This window comes from Malaclemys terrapin, chromosome 11 (genome assembly GCF_027887155.1).
Source record: "Malaclemys terrapin pileata isolate rMalTer1 chromosome 11, rMalTer1.hap1, whole genome shotgun sequence".
In the NCBI taxonomy this organism is placed as follows: domain Eukaryota; kingdom Metazoa; phylum Chordata; order Testudines; family Emydidae; genus Malaclemys; species Malaclemys terrapin.
Genome location: NC_071515.1, coordinates 36,892,102 through 36,919,093, shown reverse-complemented (window position 1 = coordinate 36,919,093; position 26,992 = coordinate 36,892,102). Strand labels below are relative to the sequence as shown.

General features: G+C 44.9%; 1 protein-coding gene across 4 annotated transcripts in view; it reads right to left on the bottom strand.

Moving 5' to 3' along the window:
• Positions 1 to 26,992, bottom strand: part of PDE11A (phosphodiesterase 11A) — a 222,690-nt gene that overhangs the window by 118,986 nt on the left and 76,712 nt on the right. For all 4 annotated transcript variants that reach the window (XM_054044025.1, XM_054044026.1, XM_054044028.1 and 1 more), the window contains exon 3: positions 6,308 to 6,397. In XM_054044025.1, the coding sequence (XP_053900000.1) occupies positions 6,308 to 6,397 (90 nt within the window). The remainder of the gene's footprint in view (positions 1 to 6,307; positions 6,398 to 26,992) is intronic.

Sequence of the window (26,992 nt, the reverse complement as noted above, 5' to 3'; positions counted from 1 at the left end):
TTACTCAGAGTATGTATTAATACCTGGGGGAGCAAACAACTGTGCATATCTCTCTATCAGTGTTATAGAGGGCGAACAATTTATGAGTTCGCCCTGCATAAGCTTTATGCATAAGCTTTATGCAGGGTAAAACGGATTTATCTGGGTTTAGATCCCATTGGGAGTTGAACATCTGAGTGCTAAAGACAAGCACACTTCTGTGAGCTGGTTTCAGGTAAACCTGCAGCTTTGGGACAAGTGATTCAGACCCTGTATCTGTGTTAGAGCCAGACAGGAGTGGCTGGCTCAGCAAGACAGGGTGCTGAAGTCCTGAGCTGGCAGGGAAAACAGAAGCAGGGGTAGTCTTTGCACATTGGGTGGCAGCTCCCAAGGGGGTTTCTGTGATCCAACCCGTCACATCATGAATGTGTAAAATAGCAACTGTACAAGCCATCATTCCATTGTTCTGTGCTCTTCCTGCGACTCTAGAGTGTCACTGAACGCAGGTCACTATGGAGCTGCCAAATGGCAATGGATTTTGTTAATACTTACTTGAGGTTGAAATAGTGATCAAGAAAGGGAAGGATCTGTCTCTCCAGGACAATTCCCTAAGCTGCTCAATCCCCAGAAATTGCCATATGTTAATGAAGAGTGAGTGTGAAGCATTTAGGGGAGGGAAGGAGGTATTCAAGAGCCATGAAAAATCACTGTAATATTTTCCTGTTTAAAACTACCCATCTGGCTAAGGAGATTAAAATGAGGCTTCCTCCAGAGTCCTTTAAGGGTTTCCCTTCAGAGTGATCTGATGATTTCAAATGTTTTATTTTATTTGTTTACTTTTTTGTGCCACAACTTCATCAGAAATGTCAGCATGCCTCTATAAAAGGAAAACTTCACCACCAGTGTTTAGTCTCAAGAGAAAATAAGGTTTATATGACAGAGGATTTGGCTTCCATCAGCTCAGGTCTCAAAATTAAAGACTAGATTTTTTACCAATAATAAAGTACCACAGAGCAAAATACAGCTCTTGGCAATTCCTCCTCAATCTCTCCTATGTAGGTTTAGATAACATTAAAGAATTAATTGCAAATAGCTAAATCCCTGAGCAGCTTCAGTCACCATATTGTTAAAAAAACTGCCACAAAAATGTCTCCTTCTCCCGCTCTCTCCCAAAACTGCTCTGGTCCATACTCAGATCTGTATAGGGGTAAAGACCTCATGACCTACAACCTAGAGCTCTAAGCTATTGGAAAGGGGAGACTCCTAGCTTCCCAATGGGACATAAAGCAAAGGTGTCTGGTCCTGTTAAATACCAAGATACTTATGATTACATTATTATCTATACAAAAGCTAAGGATATGTCTACACTACGGAATTAATCCGAATTTATATAATTCGAATTTTGGAAACAGATTGTATAAAGTCGAATGTATGCGGCACACTAAGCACATTAATTCGGCGGTGTGTGTCCATGTACCGGGGCTAGTGTCGATTTCCGGAGCGTTGCACTGTGGGTAGCTATCCCATAGTTCCCACAGTCTCCTCCGCCCATTGGAATTCTTGGTTGAGATCCTAATGCCTGATGGGGCCAAAAACATTGTCGCAGGTGGTTCTGGGTACATCCTCCCCTCTCTCCAGGGAAGCAATGGCAGACAACCATTTCGCGCCTTTTTCCTGGGTGAACAGTGCAGATGCCAAACCACGGCAAGCATGGAGCCTGTTCAGCTCAAGACAGCAGTCATGAACATTGTAAACACCTCGCGCGTTATCGTGCAGTTTATGCTGAACCAGAACCTGCAAAACCAGGCGGTGAGGAGTAGGCTATGGCAGCGCGGCGGCGAGAGTGATGAGGACATGGACATGGAATTCTATCAAACCGCGGGCCCCGGTGCTTTGGAGATCATGCTGTTAATGGGACAGGTTATAGCCATGGAATGCCGATTCTGGGCCCGGGAAACAAGCACAGACTGGTGGGACCGTATAGTGTTGCAGGTGTGGGACGATTCCCAGTGGCTGCGAAACTTTTGCATGCGTAAGGGCACTTTCATAGAACTTTGTGACTTGCTTTCCCCTGCCCTGAAGCGCCAGAATACCAAGATGAGAGCAGCCCTCACAGTTGAGAAGTGAGTGGCGATAGCCCTATGGAAGCTTGCAACGCCAGTCAGCTACCGATCAGTCGGGAATCAATTTGGAGTGGGCAAATCTACTGTGGGGGCTGCTGTGATGCAAGTAGCCAAAGCAATCACTGAGCTGCTGCTACGAAAGGTAGTGACTCTGGGAAATGTGCAGGTCATAGTGGATGGCTTTGCTGCAATGGGATTCCCTAACTGTGGTGGAGCGATAGATGGAACCCATATCCCTATCTTGGCACCGGAGCACCAGGGTACCCAGTACATAAACCGCAAGGGGTACTTTTCAATGGTGCTGCAAGCACTTATGGATCACAAGGGACGTTTCACCAACATCAACGTGGGCTGGCCAGGAAGGGTTCATGACGCTCGCGTCTTCAGGAACACTACTCTGTTTAAACAGCTGCAGAAAGGGACTTACTTCCTGGACCAGAAAATAACCGTTGGGGATGTTGAAATGCCTATAGTTATCCTTGGGGACCCAGCCTACCCCTTAATGCCATGGCTCATGAAGCCATACACAGGCAGCCTGGACAGGAGTCAGGAGCTGTTCAACTACAGGCTGAGCAAGTGCAGAACGGTGGTAGAATGTGCATTTGGCCGTTTAAAAGGTCGCTGGCGATCGTTATTGACTCGCTCAGACCTCAGCCAAACCAATATCCCCATTGTTATTGCTGCTTGCTGTGTGCTCCACAATCTCTGTGAGAGTACGGGGGAGACCTTTATGGCGGGGTGGGAGGCTGAGGCAAATCGCCTGGCTGCTGATTATGTGCAGCCAGACACCAGGGTGATTAGAAGATCACACCAGGAAGCGCTGCGCATCAGAGAAGCTTTGAAAACCAGTTTCATGACTGGCCAGGCTACAGTGTGAAAGTTCTGTTTGTTGAAAACCCGCCCCCCCTTGATTGACTCATTCCCTGTAAGCAAACCACCCTCCCCCCTTAAATCACAGCTTGCTTTTAAAGGAAATAAAGTCACTATCGTTTAAAAAGCATGTATTCTTTATTTATTGATTATAAACATAGGGAGAGAACCGACAAGGTAACCTGGGTGAGGTTTGGGAGGAGGATAGGAGGGAAGTAAAAGGCCACTGAAAAAATTCAATATAATGACAGCCTTTTGGTTGGGCTGTCCACTGGGGTGGAGTGGGAGGGTGCACAGAGCCTCCCCCCCCGCGTTCTTACACGTCTGGGTGAGGAGGCTATGGAACATGGTGAGGGGGGAGGGAGGTTATAAAGCGGCTGCAGCGGCACTCTGTTATCCTGCTGCCGTTCCTGAAGCTCCACCAGACGCTGGAGCATGTCCGTTTGATCATGCAGCAGCCCCAGCGTTGCAGCCTGCCACCTCTCATCTCGAGGGTCCCTCATGACCTCACGTTCACTGGCATCTTTCCTGTACTTAAATACCGTGTCCTTCCACTCATTCAAATGAGCTCTTTCATTGAGGGTGCATTCCATTATTTCCGAGAACATTTCGTCTCACGTCCTCTTTCTCCGCCACCTTATCTGAGATAGCCTTTGGGACGGAGGAGGGAGGCTTGAAAAATTTGCAGCTGCTGGAGGGATGGAAAAAAGGAGAGAAGTTTTTAAAAAGATAAATTTTACAGAACAATGCTTATACCCTTTCACGGTGAACAACACTATTCACATTACATAGCACGTGTGATTTCAGTACAAGGTCGCATTTTCCATCTTAATATTGAGTGCCTGTGGCTTTGGTGTTAGAGATCACAGACGCAGGTCCGGGCAACAGAATTCGGCTTGCATGCGGCCATGGTAAGCCATTGTCTTTCGGCTTCTGCGCCCTCCTTTCCCACATACCAAGCAAAGCCCGTTGACTGCTGCGGTTTTCCTGTTAACCTTCATCAGCAGAAAACAAATTAACCCCCCCCATCCAATTCTCTGGGATGATTGCTTTATCCCTCCCCCCACCGCATGACTGGTATCAGGGAAGATCCCTGCAGAAACCAAACTAACCCCCCGCCCCTCCCCATCCGCCATGAATTATCTGGGATGATCGCTGTACCCCTCCCCCCACCGCGTGGCTGGTATCAAGGAAGATCCCTGCTAGCCAAAGGCGAAAAGCTCAACGCCAATTCCCACCCCCGCCCCACGCTTGGCTAACTGCAGGGAAGGATTTATTTTCAGCCACAGGCAAACAGCCCAGTAGGAACAGCCACCTCTGTCCCCTTAATTAAATTCCCGTATTTCAACCAGGTTACCATGAGCAATATCACTCTCCTGAGGATTACACAGCGAGATAAAGAACGGATGTTGCTTGAATGTCAGCAAACACCGGGACCATACGCTGCCAGGCTTTGTCATGCAATGATATCAGATAACTTGCTACTAGCATGGTATGGTCAAGCGTCCTACCATGGAGGACGGAATAAGACTGCACTGCCCAGAAACCTTCTGCAAAGGCTTTTGGAGTACCTCCAGGACAGATTCATGGAGATGTCCCTGGAGGATTTCTGCTCCATCTCCAGACATGTTAACAGACTTTTCCAGTAGCTGGACTGGCCGCGAATGCATCCCAAGTCCTCAGGGCAAATTAATCATTAAAAAATGCTTGCTTTTAAACCATGTTTTATATTTTAAAAGGTAAACTCACCTGAGGTCCCTTCCATGGGGTCATGGTCTTGGGTACTGGCTTGGGAGGGTACTTCAGTCAGGCTGAGAAAAAGATCCTGGCTGTTGGGGAGAACGGAGTGCTTTGTGCTCTCCGCAACCTCCTCCTCCTCCTCCTCGTCCTCTTCCCCGTCCGCAGAATCCTCAGGTGTGGCTGATGAGATTACCGCCCGCCTCAGAATCCACGGTCAGAGGTGGGGTAGTGGTGGCGGCCCCCCCTAGAATTGCATGCAGCTCAGCGTAGAAGCGGCATGTCTGCGGCTCTGACCCGGAGCGACCGTTTGCCTCCTTTGTTCTCTGATAGGCTTGTCTGAACTCCTTGACTTTCACGCGGCACTGCTCTGAGTCCCTATTGTAGCCTCTCTCCATCATGCCCTTGGAGATTTTTTCAAAAGCTTTGGCATTTCGTCTTTTCGAACGAAGTTCTGCTAGCACTGAATCCTCTCCCCATATAGCGATCAGATCCAGTACCTCCCATACGGTCCATGCTGGTGTTCTTTTTCGATTATCGGCCTGCATGGTTACCTGTGCTGATGAGCTCTCTGTGGTCACCTGTGCTCTCCTGTGCTGGGCAAACAGGAAATGAAATTCAAATGTTCGCGGGACTTTTCCTGTCTACCTGGCCAGTGCATCCGAGTTCAGATTGCTGTCCAGAGCGGTCACAATGGTGCACTGTGGGATAGCTCCCGGAGGCCAATACCATCGAATTGCGGCCACACTAACCCTAATTCGAAATGATAATATCGATTTCGGTGCTACTCCGCTCATCGGGGAGGAGTACAGAAATCGATTTTAAGAGCCTTTATTTCGAAATAAATGGCTTCGTTGTGTGGACGGATGCAGGGTTAATTCGATTTAGCGCTGCTAAATTCGAATTAAACTCATAGTGTAGACCAGGCCTAAGATAACGTTTAAAGGTTTTAATACTTGTTCATTATAATTTCCCTCTCCTTACAAATCATGACTAGTTGGACACATAGGGTGAAATCTTGGCCCCATTGAACTCAATGAGAGTATTGAAGACAGGGAGTTTAGCTTTACAGGAGGAGAGATTTAAAAAAAAAAAGAACAATTAAAAAAACTCTCTAGAACATTTCCATGATCTTTTTTTTGAAAAATATGTGGTATGTACAGAATGCATAATGGTGTGGCTTTAAGGTTGTGGTTGTACTCCTTTGGGGTACCCTGCATAACTCACTCCTGTAGACAAATTAAATATTAAAAATCCTGGATGCTAGAGGGTTGATATTTCTGGAATTTTTAAAAAGATCTGAATCTGTGGAAATGTAACTCATTCTATTCTGCAGAATGGGTTTGAAACACACCTATCTTAGAACAATAAACTCGAAATTGTCATCAGGAAACAAACATTTAACATCAAAAGCAAATTTTTCTACCACCACCTAAGCCTGTAGCCTCAAGGACATTCACCATCCACTTAAAAGGTTCTCTCTGGATTATTTTGAAATAAAACATAAATGGTTCCTTAAAACTGTCTGTTCTGGAATTTGAAGGAAAGAGAGATGTGACAGTGTTTGATAGCTGTCCAACGTGCTGCTCTCTACTTACTCTGCTTCTGTCATATTCCTTCCTTGAAGCAGCAAATAGCTGGGCGTTAGATATGGCAATTCCACAAAATGGGAGGTACATCTGCATCACCTGTTTCAAAGAGAAATTTTAGGTCATTAGGAAACACTATTGACCATAAGCATCCATATTATTTAGCAAGTGTCTGAGGACACTTATGTTATGCATCCGAAGAAGTGGGCTGTAGTCCACGAAAGCTTATGCTCTAATAAATTTGTTAGTCTCTAAGGTGCCACAAGTACTCCTGTTCTTCTTTTTGAGGACACTTGGCAACTCTCAGGAAGTGCTCTGTACCCTTAAAGTCTTCCATTATATAACTAAAAACAAAGCAAATTATCTGTGAATGGTCCCTAGAGATTAGGGGGAAAGAACTATTCCAAACATTAGCCCTCAAACCAAACCAGACTCAAAACTATTTGGATTTATGGATTCAGCTGGTGAGCATCTTTGCTATTATTCTGACACATCCATTGCAGGATTCTCAGCAAGTGTGGAAATCTGTCCTCAGGTGGAGACTGTATTAAAATCTTAAATGTTCTGGAGTTTCCCCAAGTCAAAGTCCATTAGAGCTGAGGGCACTCAGACCTGTACCAGGACTAAGCCCCATGGGTCTGAAAGTGATGCTGAAGGAGAGGAAGAAGGCAATCAGACAACTAGACGGATATTGTAAGAGATCAGGGCCAGACAGAAAAAATCTATCATCAGTCTATCTTGACATCCTTGGAAGGAATAATTGATGAGATGAATACAAAAATAAACATCACTGATGACAATAGTTTGGTTTTCTATATCCAATCAGACTTACATGTGAATGGCATAATGTCTACCTTGTTTACAAAACAAAGCACAAATAAAAATAACACTCTCTTGGAAAGTGGGGTTGAAATCTTGGAGGCCTATGTGAGCTCCCATAATGCATTAGTAAAAGGTACCCCAGCATAGATGGAAGCCTCAGGTCCAGTGATATTTCCAGAACAGTTGTTGCTTAACCTGGTTGGTATTATGCCAACAGGGCCGGCTCTAACTTTTTTGCCTCCCCAGGCAAAAAAGAAGAGCGCCGCCCTGCTGTAATCCCTGCCCCCCCCCCCCAGTGCCGCACTGCCCGAAGTCCCTGCCCCCCCTCCGAGTGCCACACCGTGCCAAGCCCCCGCCCCCCCTCCGAGCGCCGCCCGAAGCCCGCCCCCCCGAGCGCTGCACCGCCGAACCACAAAAAAATTAAATAAAAAACGGAGCACCGCCAAGCCCCAAGGTGCCGCCCCAAGCACATGCTTGATCGGCTGGTGCCTGGAGCCAGCCCTGTATGCCAAGAACAACCTTTTGTGCAGTTGTTGACTGAGCAAAGTGAGGCATAACACTCAACTCAATCGCATTTCTCTGTTTGTCTGTAAAGACCATATCTGATCAATTCCAAAATTTCAGGGAACTTCCTAGTAATCAATGGGATGAACCCTATTGATTTGATTGATACTTCCCTTACCATTGTGTTGGTCCCATCCTGTCCATTTACTTGGTGTCATGTACTTCTGTACCAGACACAGACTAATCATAGTGCTTGCTTATACACACCAGATGTGTTCATCATAATCCTTTAATGCTAGGTATGGCTGAGGTTCATTTAAATAAGGTATTTTACACAATGCTGCCAAGTGGCTGAACAGCATAGTACAATTTAGCATTCCATTACACTTGGCCTTTGTACAAAGATGAGAATTCTGAGAGTATCTCCTGAAAAAATAGAGTTGCTCTGGTGTGTAGCAGCTATGAAACTGTGATGTCTTTGTTTTCTGTCTTTTTCACCTTTAAAGTAATCATTTGTTCTCATAGTTACTGCAGCTTGCAACAGAGAAGGCACATACACACACACACACACACACACACACACACTATTCTCTCTCAAAGATTCTACTTTTGTTCTTTCTTATAGTGTTTCCACTTAAACTAAAATGATGCATGTTAGACAGAAGCTATGTTTGCTCTTTAGAGCAATTGTTGCCTTCCCATTGATAATCTTCAAATGTGTCAATTGTAACATTCTTTTCTACATTAAAAAAAATCCAAATTGGTAAGTTTGAATGCTTATGATCAGTGGGAAAGGCCATTCAAAATGAAAATGAAAAGTAAAAACACAACCGTAATGCATGAAAGTGCCAAAGAGACCAAAGGGAAGGGGCATGCCCTCACACTGACAGAGGCTTTTTATGCCTGGACAGAGGGGAGCTTGAAAAGGAAAACCTGCCACAGAAAGGTGTGGTGAACTGGAAGAAGGCAGCCCTGCCTCAGACAGCAGAGACAGGCTCTACAATAGGGAGACAGCAACAAGCCTCACTGCTCCAGAAGCTGCATGACCAAGCCTCAGAGCAGTATGCCCCACGGGGAGGGGCTGGAAGTAAACCCTTCTCTTTATTTTCCCACAGATGCCCCTTTGCCATAAGGGAAGAAAGAGGAGAGAGGACTTTTCTTTTGTTTGCTCCAAGAACCCCATTAGGTGTTTGCCAGAGTGGGGAGAGAGAGAATTTTACATCTCTCCGTTTAGTTTTTGTTTAAAAAAATAAATAGAAAACTTGGTTACTAGTGATGCATCACTGAACACCATAGTCAGGGAAGAGATCTGGGTAGAAAAAAATTGCTTACAAGAAAAATTCTGATCTGAGATTCATGAGATTTGACTACTTTTAACCTATTACAATATATAATTTTTAGAACCAGTTTGGAACCTAGTCCTGCACCCATTAGAGTCAGGAGCAAAACTTCTATTCTAGACCAAGGTATTCAGACACCAGGGTGATGGGAGTGGTATAAGAAGACATATCATGTATTTTCAGGCATAACAAAAATGGTTGATAAGGACAAATTACCATCTGGTGAGATGGACAACCACTCAGCAGGCCTTATTCTCCATGGCTGTGCACCTTGTGCATAATCATTTGCATCTGTGAAAAGTTGGTATATAAAATGCTACTAGCTCAGAAAAGTGGTGTTTTATCCCACTTTGCACAACTATAGATGACTACACAAGATGCAGTGCAATGGTATTGAAAACTTTATAATAAAGAATAAAATGAGTGAATAAAAGTTTACAATTAAGTGATATAATTCAATATCGCATGGAGAAGAACCACCAGTGATTTAAAGCAATGATGCCACTTTTAAAAAGAGCGTTTGGCAAAACAAAAATCTGCTGCCACTCTTATTTTGTCTTTTCTGAGCCATATAGCTACTGCTGCTTAAACAGACTCTGGCAAAACTGTAATACAGTAATTGATACATCACTAATGGTTATTGAAATTTTTAAAAGGCTCTTCATTGCTAAATCACAGAGTGGAGTAGAACAAAGTTATCACATTTTGGCTTCAAATAAATAAATTAAATATGCATTTACAACTGCAATATCAAAACACCTGTTTTCTGATGCATTCTGTGACCCTTTAACAGACAGGAAACATTCAGAAGTACCATTACAGAAGCTAGACACTATGGCAATTGGCTCTATAAAAATATACAATGGTGTGCTGATTGCCCTTGTACATTTTAGCCAATTATTGTGAAGACTTGATAGTATACCAGATCCTTCAGTGGTTTTGCTCCCAAAAGAGAATGTAAGTGAATAGTTGAAGAAATGTCACTGATGGGTGAGTAATAAAAGTTCCTCTGGCACATCAACATAAAAGAATATTGTATCATGCTTTGCCAGAATCTATTTAACTGTAAGGCACTCTAGTTACTAAAAAGATTTTTCCTTAAATATAAGTGTCTTGTTTATAATAAACAGCACTAAACACTTCAGTGATGTCACAATCCACCATTTTTGACATCTGAATTCTCCAACATGAAGTGGTGATCCAATAACAAAATATTGAGCTGTAATATAACTAAATAAACGAGGCAGGAGGAGCAGACTGACTAGAAAGGAGGTTATAGATATGTTGTCAAAAGCAGCAATGATGGGAAAGAACACAGAGAAAAATGACAGGTTCATTTTAATTTGCCTCAGTGTCACACAGGAACATTTTAAGAAGGAGCTGTTTTCCTGTGCCCTCTCTGCTGTCCTTTCTGCACTACAAAACAGGCTGAGAGAACTTACCTATCACAATCTGGGTCTGTGAATGTTTTATCAAACACTAAGGTTTTATTGCACAAGAAACTATCAGCTCATATCTGACATTAAAACTCTTAAAGGAGCTGCTGCTAACAAGTCGAAAGCTTGAGTAAGGAAAATATATTCTGTCTATGCTTGAAGGTGCAATAAGTGGGGAGGCATAGCTATGGCCTATAGTCATGCCAATAGACTGACCATCAGTGTGAAATCCCTGGGGAAAATGCAGCTTATATAAACCATTCCGCAACAGATGAAGTTACTCATCCTTGCTACATCCAATTACCAATCCAAGGCACAATTAGCAAGCATTTTTTCAATTTGGAGAAGTACTAGCAACATGAAAGGTAATTCCTTATGGGGGTAATTTCTTACCCTATCTAATTTGCACTAAATTACTAGGAAACCCACTACAAATGCTTGAACTGTACACATTGTTCAGAAAGCAAATAAATACACTATTAAAAAAATCCAATGACACACATTTACAAAATGTACTTTATTCATTTATTTTTGCAACTGAAGTTTGGTTTTAATGGTTTATAATGGTACATCACAGCATAGTGGCATCAGTAAATGCATGATAGCATATTCTGTAAAAATAATGTAATCTTAGTAATAAGATGATCTAGCTAATCTGCTGAGAGGTGGAGCTAGAAAGCTTGTCTCTTTCACCAACAAGAGTTGGTCGAATAACAGATATTACCCTCACTCACCTTGTCTCTTTAATACCCTGGGACCAGCACGGCTATAACAACACTCCAAATTTGGTTTTTACTCATCCTGACTCAAAAAGCAGACTCAGTGATACCATTTAAACGTTTCCTATATTCTTAAAAATAGGTGGAATATATAAATGTTTTATTAAATTCAAGAATCTACAGACCAAAATCAATTGCAATATGGTTAAGTGTGAACACTCACCCAAATCACATTACGTTCTGGCATCTGTACAGTGTCTGGCAATTCTTATATCCATGTCTCTGATCAAATCAAAGCATAACAGCAGTTTGCACTTCACAGAAACATTTGCCAAAACCAGAGATTTTTCCAAGCTAATTACAGGTTTGTAATTATATTCTGTGGACATTCTATGAACCCTAAATCCATACACATACCTCTCCTGACAGCAATGAGAGCTGTACAGATGAAGAGCAGTACATGGCTTGATTAGTCCATTGCCTCTGTGGTTTTTTAAATTCATCTTTGCATGTTATTATTTATACAGTGCTATAAAAGTACATGGTGCTTCAGAGACAAAGAAAAGACAATACAATCTGAAATTTGGCAGCCTGTAGGGACTGTAAACAGCGTGCATGAGGCCAGCGAGAATTTCACCATGATGGGCCAAGTGTTGGTCTGCCTCATGTGATTGCCCGCACACAAGGGAACTAGATAGTCTCTTCACCAGCCAGATCCCTACACCATTCTGTTGTAGAAAACAACTCCTGTCAAAAGCTAAAAGATCAGATACTTATGCTGGACCCCATCCCCACGAACCCTGCTGTTGGAGGACTGCTGGAGGTGGAATAGGGGGCAATGCCATAGCACAGAGATTCCTGGGCTGCCTAAGTAATGCTAGGGCTGTTACAGCCCCTGGACAACGTAGAACCAGCAGGGCACAAATGTGCCTTAAAGTCACAGCCTGCCCCTGGCCTGGACTTTCTGTGGTGCCTCTCCAGGTGGTGAAGAACAGAATCTGACCCTGCATCTTTTCCTACACATACTCAAGTCTTCAAGTAGGAGTGACTAAAAAAAAATCCTGGTGAAATCTGATTTATGACAATGAAGTCCTAAAAATGTTTTTTATATAATTAGAACTATACTCATCTACTCTTCCTATTTCAGTTCTGTTTAACCTGTTTCTGACCCCAGTCACTTTTATGTTAAGTATTACTCAGATCTGACATCACCAAAGCAGACGAAGCTTGAAAAATCTAGATGAGCCATGTTGTGCATTGTTTTGTAATATAAACACACACACACAAAATGTGGACAGGATTTAGTAAACCTATTTTAGCTACATTTTATCAGGCATATTTAATACTTAAATATTTCCTTGTGTTTAGCACTTAGTGTGTGGGAGGGGACAATAATCTGCATGCGACCTTCCAAAGGAAGCCTCATAATAAACTTTGTTGTTTCAGATAAATCTGAAATATGAAAATATGCCTATTACACTCTCCCAGGCCAAAACACACTTGTGGAAGTGTTGAGAGATCAGGAGAAAACCACTCACCTCTATTAATACTTAGTTGCCAAATCCTGTAGTCTACTCAAGCAAAATTCCTACTAATGTCAATGGAAATGTTGCATGACTTGAATCTCTAATAATAACTTTATTCTAAATGAACCTGGCCCATCAATTCCTTTAGGTTGCAAGACAATAATTCAAAATGCAACATAAAATCAGGGTGTCTGACGAAGTAGAGGGGAGAGGATACAAAGGGACAACAGTGGTCATTTAAAAATAAATTTGGGGAAGAAAAGTTGTGAAGAGTAGAAATAAAGAAGGCCAGACTGAGAGGGCTGTCTAGGATGGAACCGGTGCGACATCCTAGGGCCCATCACAGGAAAAGCATAATTACAGCCCAACCTAAAATTGAAGATGGTGTCAGTCAGCATGAGGTTCAATGCACCATTACAGGCTTATAAAACAGGGCTAAATGAAAGCCTGCTCACTCTGCAGTTTTTACATAGGCTGACTATAGAGTTGGCTTAATATGAACATGGTTGATCAAGCCAGTGAGCAGAAGTATTTCTGATGTACTTCTGCAGTCTGAACTAATTCCAAGCTCTGGAGAAACCCTGCTGGAAGTCCTGCTAAGAGTGAACTATATTAATCAAGTAATAAAGGTATGTGTTGCTTCTCTGAGGTCATCACAAGAAAAGGTCAGCATATGCACAACCATTAGTATAAGCACATAAATACAGACTAGTGTTGCCGCCTATTCTCAAGGTAGCCCGACACTTCTCACTCTCCTGACAATGACCTTTTTCAGTTGCTCATAACTTTGCCAATCATTAACTGTTTGGATTGAAATTTCCCATGCGGATGTCTGCCTGAAGCTAAATTTCTTTTTGGGGGGGTGGGGGATTTTATCCAAAATGGTTCAGTCATTTCCAAGATCAAGGATAAGTTGTTTTACCTATGGGAGAAAATTCTGACAACCTTTATAATAAGTGGTGTACCAGTCCTATTTATAACAACCCTAGTTCTTCATTAAAAGGTTACAGTCAAATGTGACATGAAGGTTCTTAATCTGACTCACCACCTCCAGACATGTCTTTTGAAAAAACATGGCCATGAAGGAAACAAGAACATTCTCATAACCACAATCTCCATCCACCAGAGACACAAAACTGGCAGGACCCACAAGACAAAAGAAAAATATTTGTGTAATTTTAATCACAGATCTCACTTATCAGCAAAAGTTGTGCCTCCCCACCTTTGCACTTCTCCCTCTTATATCAGGTGAACACTAGAAGGCAGTTCCAAACACATCAGCAGTAAGTCATTGTGTAGCAATACTTGGCACTTTTGCAGTGGTTTCAGTCTAAGGCCTGGTCTACCTAACTACATCGCTCAGAGCTGTGAAAAACGCCCTGTGCAGCGAAGTTAGGTCTACCTAATCCCCAGCCTATACACAGTGAGGTTGATGGAGGAATTCTTCTGTTGAGCCAACTACTGCCTCTCGAGGGGGAGGATTTACTACAGCGATTAAAAACCCGTTCCATTATTGTACTGTCTATACTACTGCAATGTGCCGCTGTAGTGCTTGTAGTGTAAACGTACCCTAAATATCTCATAACATTTTACAGACATAAGTGAGCTAAGCCTTAAAACACCAATTTTTTCTACAGGTAGGCAAACAGGTTAAATAACTTGCCACGGGTCACAAAGCAAGTCTTTGGCAAAGTCAGAAAAAGAACAGAGCTCCTGGGTTTCAGTTCTGTGCTTGAATCATTAGACTCATCTTTCATGACTGAAGAACTGTTATAAAACTGCATGAAGATCATGTGATGAAGTGTGACCATCTTCATATTGCTAGAGCCCTGCAAATCCACAGACATCTGCTTTATATCCGCGGATGCGGTCAGTGTTTCCTCATCTTTGCGGATCGTGGATTGGATGCGGATCCAAATTTTTTTATCTGCGCAGGGCTCTAGAGCAAGGGTTCTCAAAGGAAATCCACAGCCCCCGGTAGTCTGTGGTTTCAGGAGGTCCACCTATGGGGCTGCAGCTCAGTGAACCAGCGCCCACCACAGGGCTAAAGCCCAGAGCCCCACAGGGGAAGAGCACCAGAGCTCAGGCTTTAGCCCCAGGTGTGGGAGGGGAGAGCGCTGGCCCTAAACTATCAACTCTGGCTTCTCCACCCCCACTGATTGCACAGTGAGGGTCTGACAAGAGGCAAGACGCAGTGACTGTCAGTGGGGTTTGAGGCGCTCGTTTCCCCATGCGGGCTCTGCTGGCATGGCTGAGTGCAGTTAACATAGTCAGGGCCGGCTCTAACTTTTTTGCCGCCCCAGGCAAAAAAGAGGGGGCGCCACCCCCCCATCACGAGCACCGCGCCGCCATATCCCCACCCCCGCGCCGCCTAAATCCCCGCCCCCGAGCACCACGCCGCCTGAAGCCCCGCCCCCTCCAAGCACCATGCGGTCCGAAGCCCCCGCCCCCCCTCCAAGCAAGCCCCCACTTCCCCTCCGAGCCCAGCCCCGCGCCAGTCCCCACTCCCCAGCGCTGCGCCAAGCCCCTGCCCCAAACCGAGCGCCGTGTCGTGCCAGCCCCTGCCCCCCTGCCGAGCGCCAAGCCCCCACCTCCCTCCAAGCACCGTGCTGTGCTGCGCCAGCCCCCACCTCTCCCCAGCGCCATGCCGCCCAAAGCCCCACTACCCCGAGCGCCGCAATGCGGAAACAAAAAAAAAAACCCTCCAGCGCTGCCCCAACGAACCAATAAATAAATAATAAATAAAAACCCTAGCGCCGCCCTGCCCCAAGGTGCCGCCCCAAGCACGTGCTTGGTCAGCTGGTGTCTGGAGCCGGCCCTGAACATAGTCCAGCAGGCCTACACAGTGCAATTGGAGAGCAACATGCATCCTGTGGCTTGGGCGGTGAATCCAGCAATGTCGCAACCCAATCAAAAGCGCTGTATCTTACCCCCTATCAGACCACTGCATAGTCTGTGCATATGGCACAGAGTAGTGGAGTAGAATGTCCCCCGGGCCTGTGGTGGCATTTGCTGTGTTCATAGTTCCCTGAGTGCAAATTTTATACACACACATATCTATCTATCTATCTATCTATCTATCTATCTGTGCATGTTTGCAAAATTAGGTTTAAGCCTGAATTAGTAAATTCATAATTACATGAAAAATTCATGAGGATTATGGAAAATTAGGGAGGATTGGCATCTCTGGTTTAGCTCTTCTGTATATAACAGTCTACACCAAGGTGGGCAAACTACGGCCCATGGGCCAGATCCGGCCGGTCAGGGTTTTGGATCTGGCCCATGGAATTGCCACCCTCATGGTGCCACGAGGCTAAGGCAGGCTCCCTGCCTGCCCTGGCCCAGTGCCGCTACCGGAAGCGGCCGGCACCACGTCCCTGTGGCCTCGGCGGCTCCCACTGGCCGGGAACGGGGAACTTCGGCCAATGGGAGCTTCGGGGGAGGTACCCGCAGGTGAGGGCAGTGTGTGGAGCCAGGGGCTGCAGGGACGTGGTGCTGTCCGCTTTCGGGAGCGTCACGGGGCCAGGGCAGGCAGGGAGCCTGCCTTAGCCCTGCCGCGTGCCTCTGCCACCCGGAGCCGATCAAGGTAAGCGGCACTGGACTGGAGCCCGCACCCCAAACCTCTCCTGCACCCTGTACTCCAACCCCCTGTCCTGAGCCCCCTACCACAATCCACGCCCCTCCTGCACCCCAACCTCCTGCCCTGAGTCCCCTGCCGCACCCTTCCTGCATCCCAACTGCCTGCCCTGAGCCCCCTCCCACACTCTGCACCCCAACCCCCTGCCTGAACACCGCAACTCCTCCCACCCTCTGCCCCCCTTCCCGCACCCCAAAACCCTGCCCCAGCCCTACATTCATGGCCCTGTATGCAATTTCGCCACCCAGATGTGGCCCTCGGGCCAAAAATTTTGCCCACCCCTGGTCTACACTGAGATCATGTTGGTATAACTTTCTGTTCAGATTCTTCTCATTTACTCAAAAGACACCTTGTGCTTTATAAACAGAGAACTATTATTTGACCAGGAATCTGGCATCTTTTTTTAACAGAGAGACAAGAGGGGTGAGGTAATATCTTTTATTGGACCAACTTCTGTTGGTGAAAGAGTCAAGCTTTTCAGCTTGCACAGAGCTCTTCTTCAGGTCTGGGAAAGGTACTCAGAGTGTCACAGCTAAATACAAAGTGGAACAGAATGTTTAGCCTAAGGAGTTATTAGTGACATAGCTCATCTGGAACAGACTGCATGTTGGGTCCAAGCCTGTGAGGTGCTGAGAGCCTTCTGCAAGGTGTTAAACACCCTCAACTCCAATGGAAGTAAATGGCATTAAAGTCTTCACTTCCAGCTCAAATCACTAAAGGAAAAGTGGAAGCTCGATGTAACAATTAAGCAACCCAGGCTTCCTGGGTAGCTCTTTAGTTGCTGTAAATTGGTGTAGCTCTATTGACTGGCCTGCTATTTGTAGCATTGACCCAGTGTGGATTTTGCTGCATTTTTCTTCTCCTTTCTTTCCCACGACAAAACAATTCTGAGTAGGAGCAGATGCTGTCATATGCAAGCAAGAATTCCTATTTGGGAGGTGGTTAAAGTAAAATCCAGGGGATTTAGAAAGCACCAAAGTCCTTTGACATTTCCTTGATGCTACTTCTTGTCAATCAAAGCAGTCCAGGTGCTTCTTCTGCAGTAGCTAACCTCACCAACAAACAGAAGACTATTTAGGAAATTTATTGAGAGGTTACCTTATAGAGTTTCTTGTTCCATACACAGGCATAACCCAGGTAAAGGACCACCTGGTTCATAATTTACATTTCACCGATTTTTTTCTATTTCTCTTTTACAGTCTTATCTGTCTCTATTGACGTTATTGACCATGTAAGTATTTTATTGTGTAATCATGTGCCTCTCTGGTAAAATATAATCATATGTTGTATCTTTTGGAAATACATTCCTGTCATTTTGTTGGCTTGCCTATGGACACTGTGAAACTTGCCATTGGTGTTCTATACTTGTCTATTTTGAGCTCAGAGGTATTTAGTATTAATGTGACAAATGTCACTGTCACAGCATGTCATTGCACTTCTTGCTGTTGACACTTGGGTCTATGCTTCATTCATTTCCCCAGAGAAAGCTGTCTCTAATCTCCTTTCCATTTTTTAGGATGACAAATCAATGGTAGGACTTCAGTCTTTTGGCAATTCAGTATAGTTAGGAAAACTTCTTATAGACAGTTCCTAAATATTGCAGTTTTGCCCATGTATTTATTATAATTTTGATGGTTCCACTTCTTGTCCATAAATCAAAAGTACATACTCTAGGGCAGGGGTTCTCAAACTGGGGGTCGAGACCCCTCAGGGGGTCGCAAGATTATTTCATGGGGGGTTGCGAGCTGTCAGCCTATACCCCAAGTCCCACTTTGCCTCCAGCATTTATAGTGGAGTTAAATATATTAAAAAGTGTTTTTCACTTATAAGAGGGGGTCGTACTCAGAGGCTTTCTATGTGAAAGGGGTCACCAGTACAAAAGTCTGAGAACCACTGCTCTAGGGCTTTTACTTGACTTAAATTTTAACAAAGAGACTCATTAATATAGTCAAAACATCATTTAACATGCAGCATCATAACATACTGCTAATATTTCTCATATACAACAACACCTACTTACATTCTAGTTGGCCAGACTATGCAATTGGATCAGGGCCGGCTCCAGGCACCAGCTTGTCAAGCAGGTGCTTGGGGCGGCCGCTCTGGAGAGGGGCGGCATGTCCAGGTATTCGGCGGCAATTCGGCGGACGGTCCCTCACTCCGCCTGGGAGCGAAGGACCTCCCGCTGAATTGCCACTGCAGATCGCGATCGCGGCTTTTGTTTGTTTGTTTGTTTGTTTTTGTTTTGGCTGCTTGGGGCGGCCAAAACCTTGGAGCCGGCCCTGAATTGGATACAGCTGACAATAACGGGGACACGAAAACAAGTATGCACAACTTCAAATGAAGCCCAACATGGGTAAGTGTTGGAGAAACAGAGAAAGGGTATTTTGTAATTTAAACTAGAAAAGCATATTGTGAGGCTTCTTACATTAAAGTTAAAGCTATGTGGAACATATGTGAAAGAATACAATCCTTGGGAAATGTCATTCCATTCCAAAATGAAAAAGGGCAAGAGCATCTCTGCTGGATAGGTGAATATCCTTAAAGTGATAAACTAGTATTTGCTTGTCCACAACAATAGTAGCCAAAAAATCTATTTTAGGTTGAATCAGGGAAAGGAGAAGACTAACCTGGGTCAACACAATTTCTTACATAAAAGAAAAACAGAAGAAAATGGCATTTATTGTTTCTTTGGTTAAAGAAGTCTTTGAAAGACATAATCTATTTCCACTTACCAGACAACCATAATAAAAAATGAGAATGGTGCATCAATTAGTCAATATAAAAAGAAAGTGAATTAACAATACAACATATTCTATAAATGATAGTACATTACTTCCATATTTACTGACTTTGAGCACAGTCTTGGTCAAAGGGATAGCAGCATAAAGGAATATGTGCCAAATGTTGCTCACAGTGTAAATCTGGAATGCCTCCATTGATTTCTTAGTCTGGATTTACATGAGTGTGATTTAGAGAAGAATATAACCTTTTGTAACAACCTAGCTTTAGTTTTATCTTTAATGTAGAAAGTTGGTTAATGCCTTAAGGACCTTTTCAACAGCTTTGGCCTTATCAATATGACTTTTGTGGAATTGATATTAAAATGTATTGAACCTCTACAACCAAATACCATTCAGAAGAATCTGAGCATAAATATTTACAATACTTCTGTAAAACCCTGCAGTTCGTAGGACAGATATTGTGGTTTGACATTTCTTGCCTCTCAAATGTCTCTGTACTATGTCTGACATGGCTCTCAAAACTTGAGCATGCCACTAATGTTAAATATTCCAGACAGTCATCAGGACATGATCATTCAAATAGCAAAGAAAAAAAAAATGCACAAAACGTAATGCCCTGCCCAGAATCTTAACTAGGCCTCAGTAAGAAAGGAAATTTATGTTTTCTTTTGATCAGATACAAAACTACTGCCTTGGAGAAAACTGTCTGAATTAGTACTGACAGTCGCTACATGTTTCCATTTCCACTTTGCAGCAGCAACAAAAGGGAATTCTGAAGCTAATGGGAATGGAGAGAGTCCAGCACCTGCAGAATTGGATCCTCAGAAAGAAAAACTTAAATCCAGGCTTGAGTACTGAGAACAAGCTAACCTGAATATGTGAATCGTATTGCATATTAAAGAGACAACACCTAGTTAACTTAGGCCTTAAATTGTTGGTTAAAAACACTTTGTATCTTAACTCTTTCTGTATTCTGTCCAGACCTAAGTAAGAAAGGATTTCTTTTTGAAAATGTAGTCTCTAAAAAAATGTATTTAGCAGGTAAGCATTCCACTTCCAGTCAGGGCCGTCTCTAACTTTTTTGCTGCCCCAAGCAGCAAAAAAAAGTGCCGCCCCACCGAGCCCCACCCAGCGCCGCCGGAGCCCGCACCCTCCCCCCCCGCCGAGCGCTGCACTGCCGGAGCCCCTCTCTGAGTGCCCCGCGCCGCGCCGCCGGAGCGCCCCCCCGTGGAATGCCGCACCGCGCTGCCCCCCCCCCCCCGCCACCCGCAAGATTGGCCGCCCCTTACCAGGTGCTGCCCCAAGCATGTACTTGGTTGCCTGGTGCCGGCCCTGCTTCCAGTATATGTAACCATACAGCTGCTGAGGAAGATACATATGTACACAAAGGTTCCTTACAGGGGTGTTCTAACGCAGGGTTTGTCAAACTTCATTGCATCGTGACCCCCTTCTGACAAGAAAAATTACTACATGACCTTAGGAGCAGGGACTGAAGCCTGAGCCTTCTTGAGCCTCACCGCCCTGCATGGGAACCAAAGCCAAAGCCCCACCACCCAGGGCAGGGGGCCAAAGCTGAAGCCCAAGGGCTTCAGCCCCAGGCAGGGGGGCCTGTAACTTGAGCCCCACCACCCAGGGCTGAAGCCCTCGGACTTCAGCTTCGGCCCTGGGCAGTGTGGCTCAGACTTCGGCTTTGGCCCCAGCAAGTCTAATGCCAAGCCTGGTGACCCCATTAAAATGGAGTCTCGACCCACAGTTTGAGAACCCCTCTGATAGTTTGAGAACCGCTGATCTAATGAACACTGTGGTTCCAAATGCGTTAGGCCATGGGGATAAAAGGAGCTGCTGCTGGGATTCTCCAAACTAAGGCAGAAGTGTGGTGGCTTCTGTTCATGAAGTCTAAAAGCTGCTGCCATTGCTGGATCCAAATGGTGGAGTGGCTGGTCCTTCTGCCCACTGAAACGCCTGCCTCCCGTCTTCTGGGAGTGAAGAAAGCTTCTTACGAAGAGGCTCTCCCACCCCTAGTCTGATGAGACTTGGTGCTAGAAACCCCTGGGAGAAGAAGAAAATTGTTTTTGTGAACCAATCCTTACTCCTTTATGAAGGGGGTAGGTGTTTAGTCACTCCTGCCCAAGGGCTGCTATTCACTTCTCCACCAGGCAGGAGTAGGGATAAAGAATTGTTGTCTGGACCCCAGAGAGGGGCAATGTGTGTAGTGGGAAGGCTGGGATGCTGTTCTGCTGGGTAGCCTATCAGCACTATATGTCTGTGCAATGGGTCAGAGGGTAATTGCCATGAGCTGAGGGGTGGCACTTCTTTGAGGCATTGCTGATGCCAGGGAAGGTGAGACTGTGGGAGAATAGCAGATGGGAGCTTGGGACTTCTTACCAGTCACAGTATTACCCCAATACACACCCAGACACAGAGCCTAACCCATCCTGCATAACTCCCAAGGAAAGGGAACTGAAAATCAGCTTGAGTGCTCCTCAACAAAATGAGCACTGCCATTAAGCCATTTATGAGTGTGGCCAACAGTGTTTCGTGCTTTATTTTAATTTTTTTTTAAAGGACTGATTACATTTTTTAAAAATTATTTATAAAATATCAACAAATGCACATTGGCATCTCTTGGTTGCCCCTTGTATCCTTGGGGATTGCTCAAAAGACCACTGAAATCAACGGGAGTCTTTTCATTTATTTCAACAGGCTTTGCATCAGGCCACTAACATGGTGGAACTTAGGGTTACCATATTTTAGTTTTAAAAAAGGAGGACACTCCACAGGCCCCGCCCCCACCCAACTCCGCCCCTTCCCTGCACCCAGCCCTGCCCCAACTCCGCCCCTTCCCCAAAGTCCCCGCCCCAACTCTGCCCCCTCCCCTAAACGCTCCGCCCCCTGCTCCTCCCCCTCCCCTGCTTCCCACGAATCAAATGTTCGCGGGAAGCCTGAAACAGGGAGGCAGCAGATAAGCTGGGGCTGGGGCGGGGTGCGGCGCGGCCCAGTCCAGCCCCCCTGGTCGAGCGGCTCCCTCTGGCGGCCGGCCGGCCCAGGCCAAGAGGCTCTGGCCCCGGCGTCTCCTGCCCGGCTCAGCTCGGGCCCTGGGGCGCCGTCCGAGCACCGCTGTCCCCGTCCCCGTCCCGTCCCCGTCCGAGCACCGCCGTCCCCGTCCCCGGCCCATCCCCGTCCGAGCACCGCCGGCCCCGGCCCCATCCCGGCCCCTCGCCCCCGGCTGAGCACTGCTGGCCCCGGCCCGGCCCGGCCCCGGCCGACCACCGCCGGCCCCAGCCCCCAGCCCCGCACCGCCGGGCCCTCCCTCCCTATTTTCCCGGACATGTCCAGCTTTCTGGGATTTCCTCCCGGACGGGGATTTGAGGCCCAAAAAGCCAGACATGTCCGGGAAAATCCGGACGTATGGTAACCCTAGAACTGCTTAGCCTTACATTTGATTTCTCAAGAAATTCTGATGTGTCCCCATTGATATAACTTGACAGGGTGGTTGTCAATAGCTTGGCTTAAAAGAAGTAAAAGTCAAGGAAGGTTACAGTACACGTTTGAAACTCTAGATCTAAAAATGCCATAGGCAATTAAAATGCTGTTTTACATTTGGTTTGGTTAAAAACAAATTTTGTATATCAACTTTCATCCCAGGTCACTTTTTCATGGTTAAAAGAGTTTCCCTGGATTGTAATGAATCATGTAAATATCTCTTAAATGTCCTTACAGAGGCATTACTGGTTCCAGTACCATGATAACATTAACAACTTTCAAAAGTCTTGGTTATTGCATAATGGTGATAAATAATCATTTCTATAAGGTAAAATCTAAGACTACAGTACTGCATCTTTCAGTTTAGTGTTGGTACAGGCTGCAGCAGTCTGATTTTGCATGTTTGCTTTTTTTTTTGAGCTGCAGACTTCAAGGGATTGATGAAAGTGTGTGGGCTGGTTTGGAAGCAATCCATGACTATTCCATATATCATTGTCTCCTGAACTAATGCTGCACATCGGCAGATATCAATGTCAATTCCTAGGCAAATATATATTTATAAACAGGAAACACAAGGCCAAATCCTGATAACCCAATTGCACAGACCATGATTTGGCTAAGGCTTGTGTATGAGTTTGGAAGTGGAAGGACAGGGGTGTGAATCCTCTCTCCACTTACACCACAGAATTGCTCAGTGGTTGCTATTGCATCTGCAGCATTCTACATGTGGTGAATCTCCCCTTCATCTTGATGTGAGGGTAATGGATCCACTAGTCCTACCTGGAGGAGTGTGGACCCTGTGCACCAGCTCCTGGTACACACTGCCCCACCATAATGTACAGATAGCACTAGCATCCAGGCCTCTACTCCTGGGGGCAGGATTTCCCCGGAGCTGTTTGTCTGCAGCAGCACACTACAGATATTTTAATGGTTGTAAAGCTCTTACTGCTGGTTGTGTGACAACCTGAAGCCTCTCACTCATTGGTCCAGAGAAGTGCTGTAAACTGTGGACCACATCCTCCGTTCTTTGTTCAAAGAACTCTCCCATTGTGGTGTTTTGCCTGAGTTAGGAGTTCAGCCCTTGGTAACACTAACACAGCTCTTTTTCTCTCCTTTCTCAGAAACTGGCCATGAAGTGGGTTTTACAACATCTCCTGATGAAGCTCTTTGTCTCCCTTTGTTTCTTCAGGGTAATTTTGTGAAGAGCATGGGGGAAAAACAGCTCAGAACAAATGGCTGGGTGAACTCTATGTAAGAACAGCATTGTAAGCAATATTATGAGTTACTAACTTGGAGATATACAAATAGTGAACTGTTGCAGTGCAAATTTTAAGGGATGTTAATCTTATACCTAGTAAATACACTGCATTCTTCATTTTAATGCTGCATATCATACTGGACTATATTTTGGACCTCAAATTAAGTCATACATGCATCCTGTTAGTCACACAATGTTCCTGGCAGGGCCACTTGGTGCGGGGGTGGGGGAAGAGGGCAGAGGCAGTTTACCTTGAGAGGCCCCCAAACTGTGTGGCATTGTGATGGGGTTGCTTCACCACTCGAGTTTGCCATGCCCCACCCCTCCATCATGACAGAGGGGCCGCCGCACCAAATTTGAGGGACCCCGTGTGCCAGGTTGCCAGGCCTGAAACAGGGAGTTGGGCCCAGCCCAGTGGAACAGGAGCCACTGCTGGGAGTTGAATGTGGGGCAGGCTTGCTCTTCAAACCATCCACCACACAGAGCGTCCCTTCAGTGGTAATTTTGGAAGGGTGGGGAGCACCAGTTTCAGATTTTGCCCTCGGCCCCCCAAAACCTCTCTGTGGCAGTGGTTTTTGGTACCAAAAAAACAACAACAAAAAACCCTTACACAGAGAATTAGTTGCATAAACAAAGTCATTCCTTCCAGTTATATGTATTTTGCCTCAATTAATCAATGGCATTTTTTTAACATGTACTCTTCATTATTTGCATCACAAGCCAAAAAGGTGAGGCATTCTGAGAGGTAAATATGTATTAATACTTTTGTTGAGCTGTGGACAGTTGATTTCTGACAGCTGAGTTGCATGAGAAATGCATTGAACACTGTTTTCCTTGGTGTAATTTGGCCACGTACATACTCGGAGTGGCTAGCCCTCTGCGCCGCTTGCACCACCATGGCTAGGCTCTATTTTTAGGATGCTTGTTGTATAAGACATACACAAAAGGGAGTACACAGTGGCTGAGCTTTTTGGACAGTCCCCACCTTGTTCCCCAAAGATGGTAATTTTAGACACTCCCTGCCCTTGCTAGCACTCTGGTAATAAAGATTGAATGAAGGCCTGTGAACCCTGTTGGCTCCACCCTGCTATACCTGCATCAGATGTTAGGTGTAGAGAGGGGAGTTAAAAGGTGAAGGCCCAGCTCAAATTAGGGTTGACCAGAGTTTTGTTTCTTGCTTGGTGAGGGATGTCTGGGTTCAGCTGTGAGCCAGAGATAACTTGCTGCCTGGATGAAATGACCAGCCAAAGGGAGACTGAACAAAAGGAGTGACTACATGAAGACAAGCCCTGAGTAGAAGGAGGTGGGTCCTGCCAAAGACTTTCTTTCTTTCTTCCAATCCCAGCTTTTTCTCTTTGCTTGAGAAAAATTCTTATTTTCAACTCCCTCTCTGTATAAGGTACAGTCAGTTTTACTTTAGCCACCTCTTTTTTCCAAGGACTGTGAAAGCTCTCTCATTTAACAGAACTAATTTTATTGCTTGTTTAAGGTACTGGGTTCACCACACTACAGAGGAAATTCCTGTATGTATCCAGGAAACTGGAACAGCCCAGGGAACAATGGGGGTGAGCTTTGCACACTACCTCACCAATAAACTTACCTAGAGGGGTAACAAGATGTTTATTCTCTGTACTGCTGAAAGTGCCAAGTGTGATTGTAGCTTTTGTGATGTCTCCTAGGAACTCTGTGCCCAACAGATGAAAACAGCGCTACCAAATTTCAAGTGCTGTGAAAAGCCCTCAGAACCCTCTATCATTTCAGCTATTTCTTTGTAAAGAGAGTCACTTCTGAAAATAGCTACTATAAATCAGACTTTGCAGCAGCTGCAAAAATTCTCTCTAAAAACTTTTCATTCTCTTATTTCTTACAGCTACTAATCTAACATATAAAACACTAGTCATTTGGGGTATTAGCCTTATTTCCTCATTTGTTTGTTCAGATCCATATATTCAAAATGTATAATATTTTACTATTATTTTTCAGCTTATTAACTTTTGCTTTCATAAGCAAGTGTGGTCTAGTGATTGAGGGTAGTTAGGATTCCTTGGTTCTATGCTGTTTTTCAACTGACCTACTTCATAATCTTTGGCCAGTTGCTTCATCTTACAGTGCCAGAACTGTTTAGGAATTTGTAAAATTGGTATTTAAAAAAACCCTCAGAGAAGCACTATGAGGTGTAATTCACATTTCCAGTGTACTTTGAGGGCCTCTTAGGAAAGGCACCATGTAAGTGTGAAGTATTATTATTTTTGGTGTTTTAATAAAATTGTTTGTTTTTCTTATAATACCTTATTTACAAACATTTCTAGTTTCCTATTCCTTTTCCTTCTGGATCCATTCCTGGGCTGTGGTATGGATGTAGTTTAAATTGTCTGTCTGAGATGCTAAGAACTCTGTTCTGTATCTGTAAATCCTGCCCTCAAAGAGGGGTGATACATTACTGCACCATTGGCCAGCAGACTAGAGAATGCTTTAGGGCTCAGTGACAATTCCTCCCATTTCTCCCCATTTATGCATGTAGAGTGTTACCTCACTGCAATCATGTACTGAGTAAGTAGCAAAATATTATGGGTTGGGTTAAATCTCATTGAAGCTGGTAGGTGAAACTGTTGTCCTTCATTCAGGATAAATGTAAGAAACAATAAGCTTCTTTATGGAACCAAATAGCTGAAACAATAGAAGCCTCCCCCCAAATCACATATATTGCTGCCCAAAATAAAGGCACAGGCAAGACTGATCAAAAACTGAGTCCTGTGGGCACAGGGGTTATGCTGGATATTTGGAGGAGGTGTCCGAGAGAAGCAGCAGAAAGCCAAAGAAGAACTAGTAGCATGCTCCTTGGAAAAAAGCTAACAGAGCTTTTGAGCTAAATGCTGGCTGAAAAGGGTTTGGGACTGTAAACAAAAACTCTTCTGTTTGATTCCAGTTGTGCTGAGGGAAACAGGACTTTGTACATTCTTTGTAGTGAAACAGGATTTTGTCAAAGAAATACCTGGCTCATCATCAATTTCTCCTCCTTACCAAAACAACCCGCAGGCTCCTGAAAATTGGCTAACCGCTCAGGCCAAAACCAGGTTACAATAACTTAAAGTGCCATAGTTCTCTTATAAGCCACTGCTAAAACAAGGAGATTTGCATCTTTCCAATTTCACACTTCAAATGGACTTCCAGAACAAATGTGGTCAGATTTCAAGTCAAAAGAGCATCTTTCCCACAAGCTTAGTC